General features: G+C 38.8%; 1 protein-coding gene across 1 annotated transcript in view; it reads left to right on the plus strand.

The window, feature by feature from the left end:
* DYTN (dystrotelin) overlaps nucleotides 1-21786 on the plus strand; it is a gene marked incomplete at both ends in the record, with an annotated part of 44076 nt that overhangs the window by 13386 nt on the left and 8904 nt on the right. The window contains 5 exons of the mRNA XM_081142867.1: nucleotides 664-735; nucleotides 983-1146; nucleotides 5448-5559; nucleotides 7033-7181; nucleotides 20513-20672. Of these exons, the coding sequence (XP_080998993.1) occupies nucleotides 664-735; nucleotides 983-1146; nucleotides 5448-5559; nucleotides 7033-7181; nucleotides 20513-20672 (657 nt within the window). The remainder of the gene's footprint in view (nucleotides 1-663; nucleotides 736-982; nucleotides 1147-5447; nucleotides 5560-7032; nucleotides 7182-20512; nucleotides 20673-21786) is intronic.

A 21786-nucleotide genomic window follows, 5' to 3' on the forward strand; every position in this document is an offset into this window, starting at 1 on the left:
GTGAATGTGATTGGAAGATAGAAACCACTGAGTGGGTGTAGACCGAGCAATTGGAATACACATAAGATTGGAGTGTGACAAAGCTTTGTGCGAACCCCTCAACAGAGAAAGTAGTCTTGGAGAGAGATCTCTCAATTCTGTAGCTATAACTCACTTTATTTAACCTTGAGCAAAATATCAAACCTCAATCATGCCTTGCTTTAAACAAAGATAATGATTACTGCCCTTCCCCAAAATTGGCATTGTTAAAATAAGATATCAGAGTGTTTGAAAAGGTTAGTCTTAAAACGACTCTGAACTTTAATACAATATTGTTATATATAATTCATAGGTAAATAAGGGCAAAAAAGGGCTAAAATAATTTGACTGGGATCATAAGAAACAATGGAAACTGTCCCGCCCTTGTATTGCCTCAATTGCCAGGCTTTTTCTCCCCCCACCCCTTCCTCCTCCCAGCCCACTTCTTCCCACTTGTACACCTATTGGCTCTACTCACACATTGCACAAACCCCATATGTTTCTTGTTTGCTTGGACTGAGACAGTTCTCCAATCTCAGACACCCAATTCTTGTGATTCCATGGCCGTGAGCACCACGGGTCAGGCATACTGATGTCAGTGCCCACAGCTTTCTCCATTTTCTAACAGGTTCTTACCTCTTGTAGATCCCAAGTGTCGTTGGTGAGAGTCGTGCTCTGTGTTCTGTGGAAAGTGCTACACGCAGCTGCTTCCAAGGGGTGAGTGCCATGCAGACGTCCCAGGGAGTTGGGGGTACTTGCTGACTGATTTAAAAAGCAGAACTATTACTCCACACAGCACCCCAGACAACCTGAGGAGATAGACTTGCCTTTGACTTTTCATGCAACGGACTTTTTCAGCAGAGCTCACAGAAACAGAGCTAGAAAAGAAGAGGAAAATGTATTTTTTTCTGTAGAGTCCAAAGGCCTTCCTAGAAACACATCAAAGTGTGCCGTTGTTTTTCAGGTGTTGAGCCCAGCAATCAAAGAAGAGAAATTCCTCTCTTGGTTACAGTCGGAGCCTCCCATCCTCCTGTGGCTCCCGACCTGCTACCGATTGTCAGCCACTGAAATGGTCACCCACCCTGTTCGGTGTAGAATATGCAGGAACTTCCCACTCACGGGACTGAGGTACAGTCATTCTCAGTATCACACGACAGTCATTCTCCAAATGGGCCTAGAGTTGTAGCCGGGTCTCTTCAGATTCTTTCTGCAGTCCTCCTCATGTATCTGAAACCCCGATGATTTGGGGGGGTTCAATGATTTCCAGCATGAGGGATCCTGGTTGATGGTATGTATTTTATCTTCTATAATTAATGGAATATTAAATTCTTCCATTGACATATACTCTGACCAGCAGACATTTTTATTCTTCTAAAGCAGGGGTGGGGAACGTCTGGCCCACCGACATTCATTTGGTCTGCCCTGCCAAGGCAACTGCAGATGGGACTCGAAATTCAATAAATCTAGGAGTTTTTCTCATAGCTAATTTTTAAGTTGATAATTTTGTATGGCCAGTGAATGATGTTGTAAATATCCAAATGGCCCTTGGCAGGAAAGGTTCCCCACCCATGCTCTAAAGGAAAACATTTTTGTATTTTGTTACCAAAAAAAAAAAAACCATTTTAAATACGTTGGAGCAGTCCATAATATAAACAATAATAATAGTTTGCCTTTAGTAAGTGTTAAATAACTGTTACGTTGTGTGGTTCATATGGATTATTTCATTTACAACCTGTTATAATTCTGTAAAAGGTGCTATTATTATCCCTGGTTTGCAGAGAAGCTAAATAAGTTGCTTAGGTTCACAGGGTTAGCAAGTGGCTGAGGCCGGCAGTCTGAATCCAGAATCCTTGCTTTGCAATCATGATGTTATGCTGCCTCCCTGTGCTGGCAACTGAGAATACTCCTTGGTCTCACTCCAGATCTCTCTGCCTCTAGGAAAGGGCATATTTGAAAGCTAGGTTTGGAGGTAGGAGAGTCAGATCTTTGAGATTGACAGCCAAAATCCCATCTTAGGGAAAGGATGTTATAGGTCTCCCATAAATAAAACAATAAGGAAGTGAAATTAGAGTTATTATTAAAGACTTGGGGAGGAGAGAAAGAAACCAACAGGTCTAGGCCAGGCACAGGGGGACACAATTATCATGATGAGTGAGTGAACACAGGTGTAGGGCCTAGAGATGTGGAAGGACTGAAAGCTGGAGCAACCAGGTAGCTATGGGAGCAGAGAAATAATTTTTCTTCTTACTCTGCTGGACTAATAATCAAATTAACATGAGACAGAGTAACAGGAAAAAAATGACCACATTTATTGCATATGTAATTATGGGGATTCCATAAGAATATGAGACCCAAAGATACATTGGGCAGCTGAGGCTTATAGGCCATTCTGGACCAAGGAGAGGGAGGCAGGGGCCTGAGATCTCCAGGGGAAAGTGGGCAATTCACAGGCAGATGAGAAAGGGCAAACATGTGGAAAACAAATGCTTGGCCACCCAGAAACAATGGGCCACACAGGGGAATCTAACAACAGATTTGCTTAGATCCTCCCTGTGTGCCACACTTAATTCATATATGCTAAGGTGGCTATGCTAAGGTTCCTTTAGTCAGATAAAGGGGAGCAAAACGCACAACAAACCCTCTTCTGGAGTTTTCATTGTTTTCAGCTCAAAAGAACCTGGATGCCCAGTTGGCACATTGCAGGGAGACTCTATCTGGACCCCTAATAGCTAAAAACAAGTCAAAGGAGTGGGTACCCAGAGAGGCAGGAGAAGGGAGGGTTCAGTGGAACCTGCTCACTCTGTTTCTCTTCTCCTCTGTGCTTCCAGGTTTTAACCAGCCCCAGACATGCTTCCCACAGATATAAAGCAAGTCTACTGGGCTCGCTAAAAAAACTGGAAATCAGGTTTTAATTTTGCTGAGAAAATAAATTGGGTTTGAAAAGAATTCTGAGGACACAGTGAAACTTCACTCATGAAAAACTCTGCAAATAACTGAACTTTAAACAATAAAACATATAAATGAACGAGACTGTTGAAAACCAAGCAAACCAAGCCAAAGAAATCTCCATACCACAATGAAAAATAAGCTCTTTTTATATTGGACAGTGGTGGAACATGAATATTATTGACCATGTTATATGTATATTATAATCATTTAGCCAATAAACAAGTATGAATTAAGCAGTTAGTACATGTCCCCCGCTGGGCCAGGTATAGAATTTACTTTGTAATTATATAAAGCACAACTTTGATATTGAAATAATTTTTTTCAAAATCATTATGTGTAACATAGCAGGTATTATTATTATTCCTATTTTATAAAAAAGTTTTAAAGAGTTTGAATGACTTGCTCAGGTCACTCAAAAAATAGCAGCGGCAGAAGGCAAGCAGGGCCACACTTTAAGTTTTAGATTATGTCTCTATCTATTCACAAGGAGGTTAATCTTCCTCTTAGGAGTGCCTCCATGTGAACCATCTTCCCTCCTAGACATCCAAGGCCATGTATGAGAGAGCTGGGTGATCTGGGCAAGGCCTATAAGCTCTCTGGGCCTCAGTTTCTTTGTAAGTAAAGCAAGGAGGGGTGGGTCAAATGATGTCATAAGCCTCTTTCAGCTATCACCTTCTGACTCTATTAGAAACTGCTGGAACGTATTACAATCCTGACCTTAATCCTGTGGTTTTTGGCTCTCATAAACTCTAGCAATAGCCTCAAGGCTTTGCGTTTTAGTAAGCTTAATAAAGCCATTTTAGAGAAGTGTCTTCAGATCGGGAGGTAGCAGGAAGAGGGCAAAGACTTGGCCTTAAGAGAAAGTACAAAGACTAAAATTGCTCCTAAGCCAACTGTTAAATTTTAGTAGGACATGTCACCTTTATGGTCTGTAATAGCCATTTAAGGTTGAGATGAGATTGGGGGGGAAAGTTCGTTCTCCTTTGGTAAAGGCATCAACAATGGACCAGCCTCATGGTGCACACTACACCCCTTCTCATAAACCTGCACATAGTTTCAGAGCCTCGAGGCACTAACACAACGTTAGGGTCAACATACTGTCCTCGACGAGTCAACTGCAACCGTATGTAATACTGGATAAAGCAGCCAGCCCGTACAAGTGACTTATCAAATAATCCTTATTAAAATACTTTATTATGTTCCACATTTCATGTAGAAAGTGAAAGTCTTCCCAATGATGCATGTTGAATAATTTTCAAAGCTTTGTAAAAGCTCTGCAAGGCTGATAGGGTGGGGTTTACTAGTCCCATCCTCCTGGGGAAGAAACTGTCACTCATTTAATTTCATTTGGCTAATGTTTATTGAAAACGCCCATGGACCAGGTACCCTCCAAAACAGGAGCTAACATTTCCACTTCAAGGCCACGAGAACTGGAGGTCTGTGAATTCAAACTCAGGCCTCCTGCCTTGGTGGTCTATTAGAGTGGTTAAAATAGCTGCTCTCCAGTCAGATGGTGTCCCTGGGCTCAGAGCTCACTCCTACAACTTGCCAAGTAGTTGAGTAACTGCAACTGCTTGAGCTCTCTCGGAATCAGTTTCCTCATCTGTAAAACGAGAATAATAATACCTGACCTGAAAGAACTTCCATGGGGACTGTGTCAACACATGTACACTGCCTGCTGTATGGTAAGCGCTCAAAAATGTTAGCTACTATTACAGACACTCAACACTGCTTATTAGTATCTCACCACGCGACTAGGGGTCGGGTACAGCAGTGAACAAGGGCAGTGAGGGTTGGTCTCATGGTACTTACGTTCTCCTGCTCTGCCTTGGAATGACTTTGGCCAGACTTTCAAGACCTTTCCTCCATCTGGGCCCAGGGGCGTTCCCAGTTTTCATTCCTCTGCTCTTCAGAGCAATCAGCAGGCCTGACGCATTTGATCTGCTCCAGACTCTTCTTCACTCCAGCCCTGTTACCTTACTTCTCTAATTTCTCTCCCGGATTTCCTCCACCTTAATCTTGAAAATTTTTAAGAGAAGGCAGAATTTAAACTTTATTAAAGTCTCCCAGTTTTTTTTAAGTGGGCAATGAAATTCGCCAAAATATTTGCACGCATTGTGCAGCTACGCAAAATGAGGCCGTAGCCGGAAGGGTCTGTCCTAAGGGGAGCAGCACACATTCCCCTGCATATGGCAGTATTTGGGCGGGGCTGGGGGGTGAATGAGACTTCTAGGCTATAGTTCCTTGGCTAAAACTATATGAATATAATGCCATATTATAAAAATACTATCAAAATATTTATTTGATTAAATAAATATATCAGAGTCAATTACCATCCATCCCCACAAAATCTGGGAGAAACTTTATACTCACTGGACAGCTCAGACATCTCCTGCACGTCTCTGCTCATTTTCCACCTATTATTTCCTTTGTTCGCCCACCAGTAGTGATGTCAGCCACGCTTCCATTTTAATTGGCAGATACCGCTGTCTGAAGTGCCTCAACTTTGACATCTGCCAGGTGTGTTTCTTATCTGGTCTTCACAACAAGTCCCACCAGAAGTTTCATCCTGTGGTTGAGCACTGTGTCCAGGTAACATCTACCCTGTTGTACCAAACTCCTCACGAATCGTATCAGCACAAACTACAGCAGTTTAAAAACTTTCCCTTCAATACAACCACAGAGTCTGCTCCTTTCATACATTAGAAATATTTAAGACTATCAAAGTGTCAAAGTGAACCTTAAGTATCTCTCAAAATAAATATGTTTTCTTTACACTGTAAATTTTAAAAAAAACCTTTTGGGGACAAGAAAAGGCCAGGGAGAGTCCAGTTTGAAGCCATCGATCCCAGACTGTGTGCAAGAGAACGTCTGAGGAGTAAGAGGGGTGAGGTGTTGGGAGTGGGTATGGATTAAAAGGAGAAGGCTCTGGCTTAGTCAAGATGATCAACAAGGCTTCTAGTTGCTAGTAGAGTTGGGGAGTTTTCCTTTTTAACATGTCTTTGAGCCCTAAACGTCAAGAATTTTTTCCTTTAGGAAAAAGGAGAGAGAAAGATAACTATCTCAGTTTTGAGTGGAAGATAATGAAAGTAAGATTTTTAAAGAAAATTTTAAATATTCAGCAGGAAAATTCAGATCTTCCTAAGAAGAGAGAGAAATGGGATAGTAAATTTTAAACAAAGAGCATTTAAATTTTTCTCAGAAAGAACACTCCCTTCTCATCAAGCAGTTGCTGTGAATCAGTTTCTCCTGACAGATGACGTCACCTTCAGAGACCACAATAGTGAATGAAGCATCTTGATTGGCCGGCTTTTCAGAGGACAGTTGTCTCTCGCTCTCCCCTTTAGCAAGAATGGTCCACAAAAGTCAAGTGCCTGGGTCTTGCCCAGTAATTCCCAATGGACATCGCTTTTCTAAACTTTTTAACCCAAATCCAGGGGTTCACTGGCCTGAGATCTTCCCGTTTCTAAAAGCCTGGGAGAAGCAGGGCTTATCAGTGTTAGACTGACTCCATGTGGTCACTTACACGTAAGATTTCAAGGGCTGAAAAAATCAAACAATTCGAACTATTCGTTGCATTCCTTCTTTGCTTTTTTTTTTTTGGCAGCGGTGCTTCATGTGGAGATGACAGGTGGACTTTAGGTGGTCTGTGCATTCACTGAAATTTTATACAGAATTAAATGTATGAGCATTTTTCTGGAGCTAAACCCACGGGTGGTCACCCAGTTCTCAAAGAAATCCCCAACCCAAAAAGCAACCGTGGGCGGAGTCCTCTCTCACCCCCTCCTAGCTTTAAAACGCCACGTTACTGAGCTGCTCTAAGGAAGGAGAGTTATTGTGGAAGTTGGGGAGTGCTGAATTTGGAAACATATGCTACATGTACACGTAGACACAGAGAACGTAAGGAAATTCAGGTAGTAAGAAAGGAAAATGATTTTTCTGAGGACATAAACATCAGTGAAAAAAATCCCTGAAACTTTCATGGCAGCCAGCCTGCCCAGACAAGGGAAGATGACTATGTTGAGTCTGATCTGACACCCTTTGTAATGTTGGCCATTCCAGCAGATGTCCTCAAGGGAGTACACAAAAGTCCTCCTCAGGACCCTCAGAAACAACCTTGTCCAAGGGCGCAGCCGGAGGAAAGAAGCTACGAGAGGGCAGTGGCTGCTGGAGCAGGTGGATCCAAAGGGCATGACTGACCACACACAGGCCAGGTGAGTGTCCGTGAGGGACGGTCCTGGGGAGTGGCAGCCCAGGGCCAGAGCAGCAGCTTTCATAATGCCGACTGATGACCCTAAGGAAGGCGGGAGGAAGGGGAGGGGGTAAGGTGCTTTTCCCTTCCAGAATGATCTTTCATTTTAAAGTAGAACAAAAGGCAAAAATACCTTCAAGTGGCCCATCTAATTATTTAGAGTTATTCCAACTAAAGGCATCTGACATGAAAGAGTTTTAATATTAGAGTATTTGAATAGCTTTGTTTTATAGACCTACTTTTTTTGTTGGTTTGTCTTTGAGAGCTTAATTCAGAATTAATACTTCATTTTTTTTTAAAAAGGGGGGGGGGACACACTCAGTATTCCATCATTCGCAGATGAATGCTTTTCACATTTTGGTGTTCCGAAACAGGAATTATGCTATAGATATAATGTTTCATTCTTCTTTTCACCTACATTAAATGAAGAACATTTCCCATGTCATTAGTTTCTAAAATGTCACTTTTAATGGCCTCACTCTCATCCTCATAAAGAAGTGCCATAAATCACATGCAATCCCTTATGTCATTGAAAATTTTAATTATTTTCAAATTTTGTCCCCCTAAATTCTGTTATCAACATCCCTATATGTGTATCTTCCCATACTTTTAACATTTTATTAAGATAAATTTACTCAAGTAAAATCTTGGGTCAACAGTTGTGAATTTTGTTAATCCTCAAAAATCAGAATGCCAAATAGTGCTCCAGGGGGTCATCCTGAAGCACATGGCACCACCACCAGTGTACGCCATTGCCCCTTACATACAGTCACCAACCCAAAGACGACTTTTCCTATGCCTTCATGACCTCAATTTTTGAAGTAGCCCCCTTCTTCATAATTTAAAATTTCAGAAGGCAAGAGGAAGACATAGTGTTTCCTACAGCTTATGATCATTAAACTTTTGGTTTCATAATTCTCTAATCTTTCTCAGACATCCACCAGTATATTTCTATCTCAATCCCAAACCCTATTTCTGTGGTTATTTTGTCACTTTAAATTTTGGTATAATTTAAATATATATTTATAGCTCTTTAAATGAATTCATAATAGCCATTAAACACACCAAAATATGCTCAACCTCACTAGCGGTTAGAAAAAAGTGAACAATGAGCGATCATTATTTTATCTAGCAGAATGGCAAACATTAAGGAATCACCACACCCAGTGCTGATGAATATGAAAGAAAATAGGTGCCCTTGAAATTTGGTAGAAGTATAAATGGCCACAGACTCTTCAGGAAATAATCTGGAAAATATTCATTTATTTATTCAATAAATATTTTGTGAACACTGTTCTAGGCACTTGGGATATATCAGTGAACAAAAGAGACAAAGATCTCTGCCTGCGTGGAGCTTTCGCTCTAGTGGGGGATCCAGACAATAAAAATAGTCACATACGTGAATGATATAATACATTGAAAGTAAAAGCAAAAACAGAGAGCCAGGTAAAAGAGCAAGACTTAGAGGAAAATCGGTAACAAATTTAAACAAGGACTGAGCCCTGTGATATTTCACATTACAAAGTTGGTGAGAAGAAAACCCAGCAAGGGATACTGAGAAAGTGATGAGTGAGGTAGGAGGAAACCAAGAAAGGGAGGTATCCTGAAAGGCCAGTAAGGGAAGTCTTCCAAGGAGCGGGGTCTACTGTGCCAAATGCTGCCCCTGGGTCAAGTGAGAATTGACCTTTGGATTTAGAAGGAAGGAAATCATTGATGGCCTCAAAAAGAGCATTGTAGGATGGTGGTAGTAGGAAAAATCAGACTAGAAGCAGTTTAAGAGAAAATGGGAGATAAGGGATTGAAGATACTACGTAATTTTTTTTCAGAACTTTTTTCTGTACGGGGAGCAAAGCGATAGTCTTAGGTTGTAGAGTGACTCAAGTTAAGAGATTGTTTTGTTATAATGGAAAAAATACAGCATGTTAGTATACTCAGGGAATTATTTTGTAGAGAGAAAACTTGATGATCTGGTGCAAGAGGGGAGAATTTTTGGAGCAATGCTGCTCAGCAGTCCAGAAGGGATAAAATCTAGTGCACATGTGGAGGGATTGACTTTAGAAGAGTGGTATCTACTCAGGATAAAAGTATACACAAGATTTGGCCCTTGGTCCACTTTTGGGACTCTGTCTTATAGGAATAAAAGCAACTCAACATAGTAAATAAAGATAACTATTGTAGCATTAGAAGGCAGGGTAATAAATCAGAAACAACCTCCTGGTTCACTGGTTGAAAAATGGTGGAACATATGTGATACAGACATACCACAGAACATGATGAATCTACTTAAGAACAAATTTTAGCACCTATTTATTATACTAAAGGGCATTCACCACCATACATTAAGAGAAAAAAATGCAATAAAAAAGTGGCAGAACAATGTGTATGGAATAATGCCATTTTTTGGTTTCCAAAACAAATTCAGTGTGCATTTTGATGTTTGTAAATATTTGTGTGAGTACAGAAGGTGGTGTTGAGCACCCCCAAGGTATTAAAAATGATCTCAGATGGGTAAGAATGGAGTCTGTCACTCACAAGATGTATGACAAAGAAGTTACAGGTTACCCTGCTTTTCTACCCCAAAATGCCCACCCCTTAAACAAATAATAAAATCTACTATAGAATAATTGCTTCTTTTCCTAACTCTTCACATCCTATAAAAAGAACCCCATTATGTCAAAAATTATTGTATATTTGTCTATTAGATGTGAAGTCTCTGTGAACAAGGAGTTCTCTGTTTTCTTTAAAAATCTTTTTTTAATCTGCAATAACTCAAGACGGTAAGAGGCTTTAAATAGTTTTTGAGTAAAGGAATGAGACTAAGTGGAATTATAGAAAATGGAACACGCCTGACCTTAAACTAGTCCGCTCTATTCTATGTTCTTTCTGATATGACGTAATAAGCACACAGCTGCTCTTAGAACCCCCAGTATCTGACCTGGACAAGATGACCTGGGGATTTCCTGTAGTCATCCCTGAATTTCTTTGCATTCTTATTTCTAGATTGTCAAGAAGTGGGGCGCATGGAATTTCCGTTCCTATGATTACCTAATTGACTATCAACTGAGTAGCTGGAAAAGAGCACAGGGAAAAAAAGTTGGGCTATTTTATTGTTATTGTTTAGATACTACATTTAATACATGGTTTAACATTTTCTAAGACTCTCCTCAATGTTATACCCGATAGCTAAAAATTATTACAACCTCTCATAAAACTCTCCTTTATAACAGGCTCTCCATCCAATACAATAGCTCTAAAGTACCAATGTATAGAAATCCAATTGGTCCAGTGGAAACAGCAGCCATGAAAGCCCCCAAACAAATACGTCCAAGGCCATCTCAGACCCAACAAGTGGGTGACGGCAGCCCACGTCATCAGGTGAGTCCCAGAGGGGAAGGAACCATTGTGGAGGCACAACTCACCTGGACCGTTTTGTGACGATGCAGTCAGGTTCTGTGAATCATTCCTTAGTTTGGGGAATGTGTTCAAGATGTTCATGTGATCAAGGAAATATCTAGGAACATATTTATAAAATAACCTTTTAACTTCAGTTACATATTTATTATAGAAAATTTGGAAAAGTGATAAAAGAGCAAAGACCAAAGTTAAAATTACAATCAATCCATAATATAACCATTGTTAATATTTTGGTATATTTTCTTCCCTAACATTTTTAATATAGTTTATATCATACTGCAAAATTTATTAATTATATAGTTCTTTAGCAATGAAAGTAATGTTGTGAGCATTTCCATTGCCATTACAGTTCTTCAAAAACATCTTAATGGTTGTATAATTTTTATTTAAATGGACTTAACATTATTGAACCCTTTCTCTGTTGTTAGATACTTGGGTTATTTTTTATTTTTTGCTATATTTTAAATTTTTACTATTGAAATTCTCATACATTATTCTTTGTACATGGTTGCCTAATTATCTCATTAGAATGTTTCTTAAAGTGGAATCATTAAATGAGAATGGGAACGTTTTTAAAACTCTTCTTATTATAAAATTGATGTTTGGAAAGGATATGCCAAATTACATTCCTGGGGAATTCAAATAACTATCGTTTGGTTTTTGCTAATATTAACTATTACCATATTTTAAAATTTCTTAATTTTATGAAATGAAACTTCTTTTTCCCACGTGGTTTAGAGGGCAATTGTTTTTTGTCTTCTCTCCATGTCCTCTGCCAATTTTTACTGATGCATCAGTTTGATTTATTAATGTATTTGAACTTTAAAAATTTTAAGATTAAGTATGGGAAGCCTGTCTTCATAATTATTTTTTTGTCTCATTTATAACATAACTTGTTATTTAGGTGCCTATTTTCAATTCTTATGAAAATACTATCAATCTTTTCCTTTCTTTTAATGGAAAAATTTTTCCATTAAGAAATTAAATGACTCTTTAGCTATATTTGCTTTAACATGGTTTAATTATTTTCAACATTTAATGTTTAAATCTACCTTTTATATTGATGCATGATAGAAAGCCAAGGTATTCCTCCTACCTCTACTTTTTACTAAAAGAGCCAATTTTCTCTACCCTTAATTAAATCATTTTCATTTTTTTGCTTCTGCGTAGTGGTTCTTTTAGTATATAATAAAATGTTCACCATTTTAGAATGTCTTTTATTGCTATCTGTTTGTTCAGTTGCATTTAATTTCATTTTTACCTATGAATATTACTTGAATTTTCCTAGCTTTGTGATACCATTAACATATTAGAGAACAAATTTTCTCTTTATTATTTTTCCTATTCAAACTGCATATCTTTGTGATCTTTCACACCATCAATTTAGCTCATATGGGATTATTTACAAAGTAACCCAATGCTGACAGTTTCTTTTTTGTTTGTTTTATTCCTATTGAGATAGAATTGATATATAACATTATATTAGTTTCAGGTGTACAACATAATTCGATATGTGTATATATTGCAAAATGCTCACCATAATGTCGTTAACATCCATCACCATCCATAGTTACAATTCTTTTTCTTGCTATGAGAGATTTTAAGATCTGCTTTCTTAGCAACTTTCAAATGTGCAATACAGTATCACTATAGTCCCCATGCTGTACATTACACCCCGGGACTTAAATGGGAGTGTGTGCCTTTCGACCACCTTCACACATTTCACCTCCCACCCCCGCCTCACATCTCTGACAGCCACCAATCTAATTTGTTTTTTTTATTTCACATATAAATGAGATCGTGCACTATTTGTCTTTCTCTGTTTGAATTAGTCCACTTAATTTAATGCCCTCAAAGCCTACTCATGTTGTTGCAAATGGTAAGCTTTCCTTCTTTTTCATGGCTGAATAATATTCCATTATAAATGTATATTGCATTTTCTTTGTCCATTCATCAACTGATGGACACTTAGGTCGCTTCCATGTGTTGGCTGTTATAATAATGCTGCAATGAACACAGGGGTGAATATATATTTTCAAGTTATTGTCTTTGTTCTCAGAAATGGGAATGCTGAATCATATGATAGTTTGAGTTTTAATTTTTTGAGGAACCTCCATACTGTTTTCCATAGTGGCCGCACCAATTTACATTCCCGCCAACAGTGCACAAGGGCTCCCTTCTGTCCACATCCTTGCTAACATTAGTTATTTTCTGTATTTTTTATAATCGCCATTCTAGCAGATGTGAGGTGATAGTTCACTGTGGCTTTGATTTGCATTGCCCTGATGATTAGTGATGTTGAGCATCTTTTCATGTACCTGTTGGCCATCTGTATGTTTTCTCTGGAAAAGTGTCTATTCAGATTTTTTGCTCATTTTTTAAGTCAGGTTATTTAGGTTTTTTGCCTTCATTTTTCACAGGGTGTCCCAAAAAAATGAATATACATTTTAAGAGCTGATAGCTCAATTTTGAAAATGAAATGTATCTTTTCCCACCTTATACCCTTTTATGCTTTTTAAAAATTTTATTTTTATTGTTGGAAGTATGTTTTAATAAACACTGCCTTTATAATTATGCAAAGTGTGTGTATACATTTTTGAAGACACCTTATACATATGCATGTATTTATATATGTGGGATATATGTATATATATATATATATATATATATATGACATATATACATATGTTTTCCCCAATGAACTCTCAAAACTTTGTACTAATTCAAAGTGCTTCCTTTGTTCTCAGTGGCCCCCTGGCATCTAGGGCATGCTGGGTTCTGTCAGTATTCTAAGAAAACTCACTTCCTATCATTTTATGTTTCTCACTAAGGGCACCCTGCGTATCTTATGTTTGTAGTTGCCATTGTGAATAAAGACCTTTCCCATTTGTGTCTTTTTCTTAATTATTGGTAATGGTATATTGAAAAGTTATAGCTTTTTGAATAGTTATCTTTTAAAGAGGAATCTTTCTGAACGCTCTTAATAATTTCAAATATTGGTTTAGTTTGAATCTCTTGCTTCTAAGTAGAAAATTAACTGGTCTGGGGGAAAAAAGATGTTTTGGTCTCTTTCTTCAAAATACTTATGCCTCTTGTTTCTGTTTCATGTCTTCATTCCTGAAAGACTCCAGATCTTTGATAATAATATGAATAATGCAAGAGATGATGGGCAGTTTGTTTTATCTTAAATGGGATTAGATTTAATGGGGGCAATTCCCTAGTGTTTCTCCATAAAATATTATGCTATTAGTTGTTGGTCTGAGATTCTTTTCAATGGGGAGAAAGTCATTGTCTTTTCCTGTTTTTTTAAACTGTTTTGGTATGCAATCATAAGTCGTTGAATTTATTTATTTTAAATCCCTTTTTAGCATCAATTGAAATTATCCCATGTTTCCCCTCATTGGAAGTATTGCATTAGCAAATAGAGTCCCTGATAGTAAATGTCCCTTGTTTTGCTGGAACTAAAAGCTATATTTGCTTGGAGTCGATTATGCTTTAAATCCACTTTAAATCTGATTGGCTCTTTTTTTCTTTTCTTTTTTTTTAGAATTGCAACATACGAGTTTGAATAGTCTCTCTCTCTTTCTCAATGCTATCTTTGTCAGTTTTGAGCATTTGTGTTTTGGTGGTTATATTAAGCAACTAGTCATTTTTTATCTTCCTTTTTGTCTTTAAAACAATTATATAAGTACTATTTATTTAACAATTGCCAGAATTCAAGAGTAAAACCTTAGGACACTGGGCCCTTTATTACATTTAAATAAATGTTTCTATTTCTTTAAGCTTAATAGTCTCTTCATGCTTTCTTCAGTTAATTTAATAATTTAATTTTCTTGAGAAAATTATCTACGATATTTTCCAAAAAATTTAAAACTTATTATTTATTTTTCAAAGCTTCTACTTAATTCAACTCAAATATGCTCAACTTTTGCTCCTAAAGAACAAAGTAACATTTGTACCAGAAGAATCCAACCAAATATCCGTTAAGAAAATCTGTAATATTCTCAGAATACATAACTATCTGCCAATTTTGGCCATTTAGTAGAATCAATTGTATAGCTTTTCCCAGAGAGTGGAGTAGATCGAGTTACCTGATGTTTGCAAGGATAAAGAACATTATAAGTGTTTTGTTCAGAGAAGAATTGTGAATTAGTGGCAACAGCAGCACACAAGCTTAATTATAGTACAATTTGTATTGCTCACCTGTGGCATGTTTAAAAGACTCAGTAGTGACACCCTTAAGGAAACACAAAACCTATCCTCATTTACATGTAACTGAGCAGCTTGAATTTCCTCTTATCTGCTGCCCCCCAAAAGTGGGAGATTCTAACCCCAGCAACACATGCCACCTTTGATAGGCAACCACTGAACGGTATTGTTCACTGCCTCAGTGGTCAAAGTTTAGCTTTGAGGGGACGGTTCCTAGGTCTACATCCAAAAGGTAAACTGCATTCAACTTTGATTTCTTTAAGTTAGTCCAGTGTCCATAGATAGGAAGACTCTGCCCAAAACTTCCGAATATAACTTACAGGCAAAACATTCCTCTGTCCACAGGGCCTTAAATTGGTAATGCAATATCATAGGACTTGATCTTATTAAAAAGTGTGGGGGGGGGGAGGTTAGTTCATCCATACATGAGAAAAATGTTCAGGAATTTTCGAAGGGAAGAGATCAGAGAGGGAGGTGAAAGAAAAATAAGCTGAAGGTGGACTCAAAAAAATCCCAATGAAATTTTTTCATCAAAGGGATTAGAAATGCTTCTTGGTTGGTGGTTGTTTTAAGTGTATGTTCTACCAATACTTTATCATGTTTTCTCTCCGTTGCTTACCTGTCCTCCCACGTGTACCTGCCTTTCCCTCGGTCACTGTAATCAGTAGAGTCTGAGCCTAAGGCAGGTCCTCAAAATGTGACCGCCTGTAATGCTTTTCAGCCATAAGGAGAGCTGGCTCCCGCCTTGGGGTCGCTCTGGGTAGACGTGTGCGTGGAGGGTAGGTCTCGTGGCCACCCAGTAAGGCACTGTGGCCTGTGCAGCTGCCTGTGGGACGGTCCTTCGGGTCTGTGTGGCTTTCGCCCCAGCTCACGCCATGGAGCCCCTCAGACACCCCCTGCCCGCCTGGCCTCGCCTCTCCCTGGGGCGCTGCGGAGCCGGAATTAGGGGGTTTCGCGGGTGCGGACAGAGGGAAGCTGCCCCACTTCCTGCTGCAAAGAAAAGGAAGGAAAGCGGGCTTCACCAAGCAGAACGTTTTTTCACTTTAACGTGGGTTTGTTCTGAGGGAAGAAATGAAAAAGAGGTTTTGCTTTTTGGTTTTCCTCCTTTATTTTACTTTCCTTTGACTCCCTCACACCTCTTTTTCTTTATTAAAATTGCTGCAGCCTGTCTTTCTTTGATTTAAAAAAAAATCAAATCTTTAATAATATAAATAAGACCTGAATCAGTTTGTCTTATAAAAAGTTAAAATATTACAGGTAAAGGTAAAGTCCTTCTCAGCCCTAATTCCCAACCCAGGTCTGGCCCCTAGTTCCCCAGAAGTAATCTGTTTGAGGTATACCTTTGCAGATGTTATTCTATGCATTTTAAAATGTGCATACATGACTAAGTATTTGCAGAATGTACACTTTGAAAAAACCAAGAAGCGTTTCTAATCCGTTTCCTGGAAAATTTCATTGGGAGAAAGCCATGGAGTGTAGCCTCAGTTGCCTATAAATGTAGAGTAATGAAATCCAATCTCTCATCCAGATGTGTGGGAGCCCAAGGCTGGCACATGGTGCCCCAGGAGCCTGAGCCAGGCTGGGCGAGGTCAGGACTTGCACTTGGGTTGCAGAGACAAGGTTGTGTGGGAAAATTCTAAACGAGAGCTGAGCAGACCATTATTAACTCAAAGAGACTTGGTGAATTTAAAGAGAAGTGGTGACTCTAAGTACACACCCAAGTAGGTATCAGTGGACACACAAGAAAGTTCAAGTAGACATGGAAAATAGAAGTGAAAGGTTTCTTGAGCCAAGAGAAAAAAAGTGACCCGTCTGCTTTGGTAGATGCCGTTGGGGAAGGAGATGTTCTCGGCAGTGACTTAACTTAAGCAAAAGACTATTGTAAGTTAATTTTAAAACCTAAAACTCATTCTTATGTTTAAGTCTCTTTAAAGAAAAGTGTTATGTAAACATGAGCTGATGTGACTGTGCTTTGAGCATATGAACCTTTTGATGCATCATATATATGGTCCGAAACCCAAATATTAGTCACTCTTTGAAATAGACTGTATTTTTAAAATATCATTATCATGTTCTTATGATGAATTTTTAGGAATGTGGATTGAATTCAAGCCAAAAGCTTATTTTCTCTATTTTTCGCTCCTTTAGACCACAGTCGGCATTAGGAATGAACTGTGGAGGACTCATGAGTACATCGATGCTCTCCACAGGGAAAGAAGGTAGGAGCCACGTGCATGCACAGATACTGACAGCAGGAACAAATAATAGCATTTACTTTTGCACTTATAAAAAATGTCCTACAAAGATTTTACCATGCCTTTTTTTAATTTAAAAGATATTTCTTAAATAGAGAAATCCTGTGATTCCAGTATGAAGATAAAAGGGGGTTTTCTCTCTATCTGAGTAGTTAAGCACAACAAAAATGAACTGGCTAATTAAATTAAGTTTTGAGTTTTGATTGCATTCCTTGAAAATTGGTTAAGCATTTTCAGTGAAGTATGATTCTGCGTGTGTCTTGTGTGTGCGTTTACTGTACTTCTAAAGAAACCAGTACACGTCCTCCAACAGCATCTAACTTTCCACCAGGGTTATTAGGTTTATCGGAAACTGTCTACCACCTTATTGTGCCTCAAGGGACTAATTATTCCTTGAGTTCCTGTCTCCTGTTGTCATTCCTTTAGAAGACAGAATTCCTGATTCTCAATAAGAAGTTCTCCCTGAGGGAAGACCTTCATTTTCAGACACAATGCTTGGTATTTAGTAGATGCTCAATAAATCACTAATTATACATATATGTGATGAGATGTGCTTCATAACATAGATGTATGAGAGATAATGGACATTTTAAAAATCTGTGATAACTCATGAACAGTAGCTTAATAACACTTCCAAAGTAGTTTAATAATGCAAATGCTAAAAGCAATTTTAATCTTTTTCATGGTATAAGAAAAACAAATTAGAAATAAAATTAAGAAAAGTAGTATAGCAATATAAAGGCAATTTTGAAATTTAAAATGTAAAAAAAGAGAGAAAATTTTGAAGTTTAAGTCTTTCAAACTTGTTTCTTGAAACAATTACTTCAAACTAATTATTTTAAACTCAGTTATTTCCTTTTATATAATTCATACCCACTAACTATATCATTGGTCTCCTAGTAAGGTATTTATGAGCATAAAGTATACCAAAGTGTGAGGCTGATTAATGAATAAATCTATGTGAAGGCTTTATACTTTTTTCTCTCTGCATTATTATTTTTATTGAATTGAATAAAATAGTTGAGGGCATGCTTCTTGAATGTGTGTGACATGATACCAAAAGGCACAGACAATAAGCTGAATGGCCATCTCAGCTCACTAAGATGTGACAGTCTGGAACACTGGGGCAATTAATAAAGACCAGATATTAAGGTGTTAAATGCAAATCCTACAATTACAGGCCCAGGTTCAGAACAAATAGTGTAGAAAAGATGTGAGATATATAGTTAACTGTAAGTTCAATAGCAGCCCACATTGTGTCACTGATTATTTAAAAGGCAACTCAGACTACATTCAAAGAAAGAGTATCATACAATCATTAGTTACCTATTTATTACTCTGTACTCTGCTAGGTGCTGATCAAGGAAAGAAATATTTCACTGCTTTGTGCATAATTCGCTGGTTTTGGGAGTGTTTGCCTTCTATTTGAAGGCCCATTACATGGGAGATTCGAGCTCTTTAACTCCAGAAAGCAGAACTACAGATAAAGATTTTTAAAAGTTTAGAAAGGCAGATTTTAGATCATTCAAAACAAATTATTTCTCAAATAACCTGAATTGTTTGTTAACAGTGGATATTTGCCTGGAAAATATTGGGCTCTCAGTTGCTGGAAATCTTGGTATCAGATAAATTCTGTTCACCAAAAACTCTGCAGGAGAATTTCTCCTTAAAAAAAAAAAAGGTAGGAAATCAGAAAAGAACTATGTTTCTGATAAGGCTCTGTCTACTTTCGCCTGGATTGTGGAAGGAAGGGGTACATATCTTCTAGCTGTCCAAGCATGGAGGTGGTGCAGAGAGGCGGAAAAGGGCAGGAGTGGGGGGAAAACGGGAGAAAGAGAAACCGTTATCACCAGTGGTCATAACAAGCCCAACATTTTAAGTACAGAAAATACTGTCAGAGAGCCCTCCTGGGAATGTTTCATCGTCTGCAATATCCAATTCCTGGGCCTACTCCTTTCTGAAAAACCCATCATAAAGATGTACTTGAAACTTCAATTATGATTCAGGATTTTAGAGGCAGACTCCTGTTTCTCCTGAGTAAGACTGTCTGGAAGATTGAAGGTTAGCCTTCAGAAATGCTTGCTTCTGGTGGAAGCCCAAACTACATTCCGAGACCGCTCCAAGATCTAGAGCAATTAGGAATTTTAAAGGCTCTAGCACTGAAAAATGTTGCATTTCCCACCAGAGAACCCATTTCTCCAATGTCAATAGGCATGCCAACAGCACTGACCAAAGAACGAGACTGTACTTTAGTAAGCCACTTGGAATTGGGCACCAGGGACTGTTTCAGGCCTCAGACTGAGGATATGGTAACAAGCAAAGTAGAAAAAACTAAGTTGCCAGAATAAAGAGACAATAAACAGTTATTAATAGAGTAAATCATATACAAGTAAAATAATAAGTAAAACAGGTTGTATGTCGTATAATGTGACTGTCCAAAAGTTTGAAGGCTGGAGAGTAAATCAGAATCTAAGATCTGGTCACACTCTGTGACAATTAGACATCACAAAAGGCCATGGAGACACTTAAAGTAGGGAAGGGGGTGGGAGGTGCTGGAGCAGAGGTTGGGGGCTCTGATTTGCAATTTCAAGTAGGGTAGTCAGGGATGGCTTCTCAAAAAACATGGTGGTGAGCAAAGACCTAAAGATAAGGGGATGAACCAAGCAAGAACCTGAGGGAAAGAGAGTTCCAGGCAGAGGAGCCCAGAGAGCAGACTTGGAGGGGAGAACGCGTCTAGTGTGTTCAGTTGCCAAGAGCTCCGTGGCCGCAGGGCAGTGAGTGAGCAGGAGAAAACAGAGGGAAGGTCAAAGAGAGGAGGGTCTTGACCATCCTGTCAGCCATGTCCCCCTGTGTGAGGACTTTGGCTTATTCTAAATGAGAAGGGAACCACCGGAGGTTTTTGAGCAGAGGAGTCCAATGATCTGCCTTGAGAATTACCCTGACTACTTGGTTCCTTCTTAAACCAATGAACAACTAGACTTAGGAAGAGAAGCCAAAACAGACCCACAGTTCACGAATGGCCTCGTTGCTTCCTTCCTGTGACCTTGGTCAGGTGTTAGGAGTTTAGCCATGAGATACATACTACCTTTCCACACGGAGTATTTCTAGACAAGACGATAATAAATAAAGTCAGTGTTCAAATTTGAGGACCTGGTAAAGGCATGCATGATGAGTTTTCTAAAACCTCCCAAAGCCAAGGAAATTCTTAGTGGAATCATATATACAGCAGACGCAAAGGGCAGCTAACATAGCGAACAAACAGCTCGAAACAGTGTTGATCAGTGTTAGATAGTCAAGCACAGGCTTCTCCAGCATCTTCTCCCCCAAAGGGACCTGGACACATCTTGCTATGCTTGACTCCACTTAGTCTGCTGGCCTCCTGCCCTTTCACCCTACTCAGACCTGTTTTTTCCAGGTTCCTTAAAAAACAGTTAAACCGATACAAAGACAAGTTGCAAGCCATATACGTCTCCCAAGAAGAAAAATGTCACAGATTTGAAATAAAGATACACGAACTCACAGCCAACCAGGACAGTCTGTGGACAAAGCTACAGCAAATGGGGCAGGATTTACAGGTATAAAATGTGGGAGACCCTGGCCATCCAGACCATCTGAAAGTCTGGTCTCCAGTCCTCTAGTCCAGGGAGGGCTGCAGCTGAAAGCGCGTCTCACTCTGGTCAGCCTCTGCCCTTTCCCTCTCCTCTTCATACCCTGACCAACCCCAGCTTTCACCTCCAGACTCTATCCTCTCGCTTCCTGAAGGCGGTGCCACTTGGAGAGAACGGTATTAGTACCATTTGCCTGGGGCAAAGTGGTTCTTCACAGCTTTTATTCTTAACACTTTGGGGCTCATTTTCCTTTTTACCTTCTTAAAAATCTTCTGGGATTCCCGCGGAGCTTTTGTGGGTTATATCTATTGCTATTTACCATCACCAAAATTAAAACTGAGCCATGGAGGCCCTAGCCAGGTGGCTCAGTTGATTGGAACTCATCCCAATTTGCCAAGGTTTCGGGTTCGATCTCTGGTCAGGGCACATACAAGAGGCAAGCAATGAATGCATAAATAAGTGGAACAGCAAATCCAGGTTTCTCTCTCTCTCAATACATTTAAAAAATAAAAAATAAGCCATGGATTAAAAATAAATGTATTAACTAATTTAAAAATGAAAATAATAGCCCGGTTGGGTGGCTCAATTGGATGGAAAGGGGGTTGGGGAGAAAGAGAGAGAGAAATGTCAATCGGTTGCCTCCTATAAGTGCCACTAATCTCATCCAGAAAAGTCTTTAAGAATTGGAAAGCTAGCAATTGGTGGATGCAAGTTTTCCAAAATTCTAATTTTTGCTTAAAAGCTCGACTGTTAAAATTGTTGACACATATTGTCAACTCTTTTCCTTACTATGACAGTCACATTTCATTCATTTTTGAGATGTTTGCCAAATACCCAAGTCTAAATAACATAGTCTGTAAGTAATTCTTTCATACAAGAGGCAATTTTTGTATCTCAGTAAATGTCAGAAGTGTTTTAGGCATACTCCCCATTTCATCACAGACAATATTAAGGAGACATATTTTATTATTAAGAAAATCGATAATTTTTGCCACACCATCCAGGATATTCTTAAGTGGAACTGGCTCTCTCTTTTTTTTAAGCTGCAAGTACATAATTATGAATACCATGACGGCTACAC

The sequence above is a fragment of the Miniopterus schreibersii genome (genome assembly GCF_964146895.1).
Source record: "Miniopterus schreibersii genome assembly, chromosome: 7".
Lineage (NCBI taxonomy): Eukaryota > Metazoa > Chordata > Mammalia > Chiroptera > Miniopteridae > Miniopterus > Miniopterus schreibersii.